Source organism: Sinocyclocheilus grahami, unplaced genomic scaffold, assembly GCF_001515645.1.
Source record: "Sinocyclocheilus grahami isolate Dianchi unplaced genomic scaffold, SAMN03320097.WGS_v1.1 scaffold5038.1, whole genome shotgun sequence".
NCBI lineage: Eukaryota > Metazoa > Chordata > Actinopteri > Cypriniformes > Cyprinidae > Sinocyclocheilus > Sinocyclocheilus grahami.
In genome coordinates, this window is record NW_015509835.1 from 12,860 (window position 1) to 13,869 (window position 1,010).

The 1,010-nt window shown below is 36.3% G+C and overlaps 1 protein-coding gene across 1 annotated transcript; it reads left to right on the top strand.

Moving 5' to 3' along the window:
- Nucleotides 1-2: 2 nt before the first annotated feature.
- LOC107577069 (small nuclear ribonucleoprotein G-like) lies at nt 3-1,002 on the top strand (the record flags this gene model as incomplete). The annotated part of the gene is made up of 4 exons (XM_016263183.1): nt 3-24; nt 279-301; nt 509-633; nt 864-1,002. Coding segments are annotated over 4 exons (221 nt in total), but the record flags the coding sequence as incomplete, so codon positions are not given.
- Between the last annotated feature and the right edge of the window lie 8 nt (nt 1,003-1,010).

The following is a 1,010-nucleotide window of genomic DNA, read 5'->3' on the forward strand; positions in this document are numbered from 1 at the left end:
AGCACACCCGCCCGAGCTGAAAAAGTAAGTATTTCAAGCCCTTTGTTGGTTGTGATCGTAAGTCTGATAGAAATGCGTTAATTTGAGCATTGCGTTATTCTACTGCGCTAGCCGGTTTGTCTGCATTTATTTCACAACTAACAGCTACATTATATTATTCAAATTTAACGCAGAAAACCCACATGCTATTTCATTTTTGTTACACTTTCATATGAATTCGGTTTAAATGTTTGGTCCAGTATCTGTAAAACAGTACCCGTTTTGTTCTTGCCTTTTAGGTTTATGGACAAGAAGCTTTCACGTGAGTATAATGCAAATGCAAGTATTATCCAGAAAAAGAAGAGCGTGAGAAATCTGGAAATCTCCATAATATCCTAGATATATTTTATTTCAACAGTATGTGATTGTAACCTTGAATGCAAATAAATAACCTTATCTAAATATATGTTCTTCTAATAAACCCACATGATAACTCCGTTCCGAATGTTGTTTTCATGCACACTTTCAGTTAAGCTCAATGGTGGCCGTCATGTTCAGGGCATCTTGCGAGGATTTGATCCCTTCATGAACATGGTCGTAGATGACAGTATAGAAATGGCTCCTGGAGGACAAATGAACTCCATTGGGATGGTGGTCAGTACTTAATATCACAATCTGGTATCAAACAAATGACATAACTGATGGTGAAACAAAACTAGCTGGCACAAGTATCATATAAATAGACATTACAGTTCAGGTAATAGTTATATTGAATTGATCGTGGATATTGTATATCACTCAAAGATCAACAAGCAGCTTGATGTGATGTGATGTGATGTGTTTTATTCTGTGCAATGATGAATGCTCATTTTGTGTGTCTTCAGGTGATTAGAGGAAACAGTATAATCATGTTGGAGGCTCTTGAACGAGTATGAGGATGATACCCACTTTTTTCCCCCCTGCTTTTTTTGTATCCAGCAAATATGGAAAAAAATTGATATCTCATGTCTGTTCACAACAAAGACGTAATA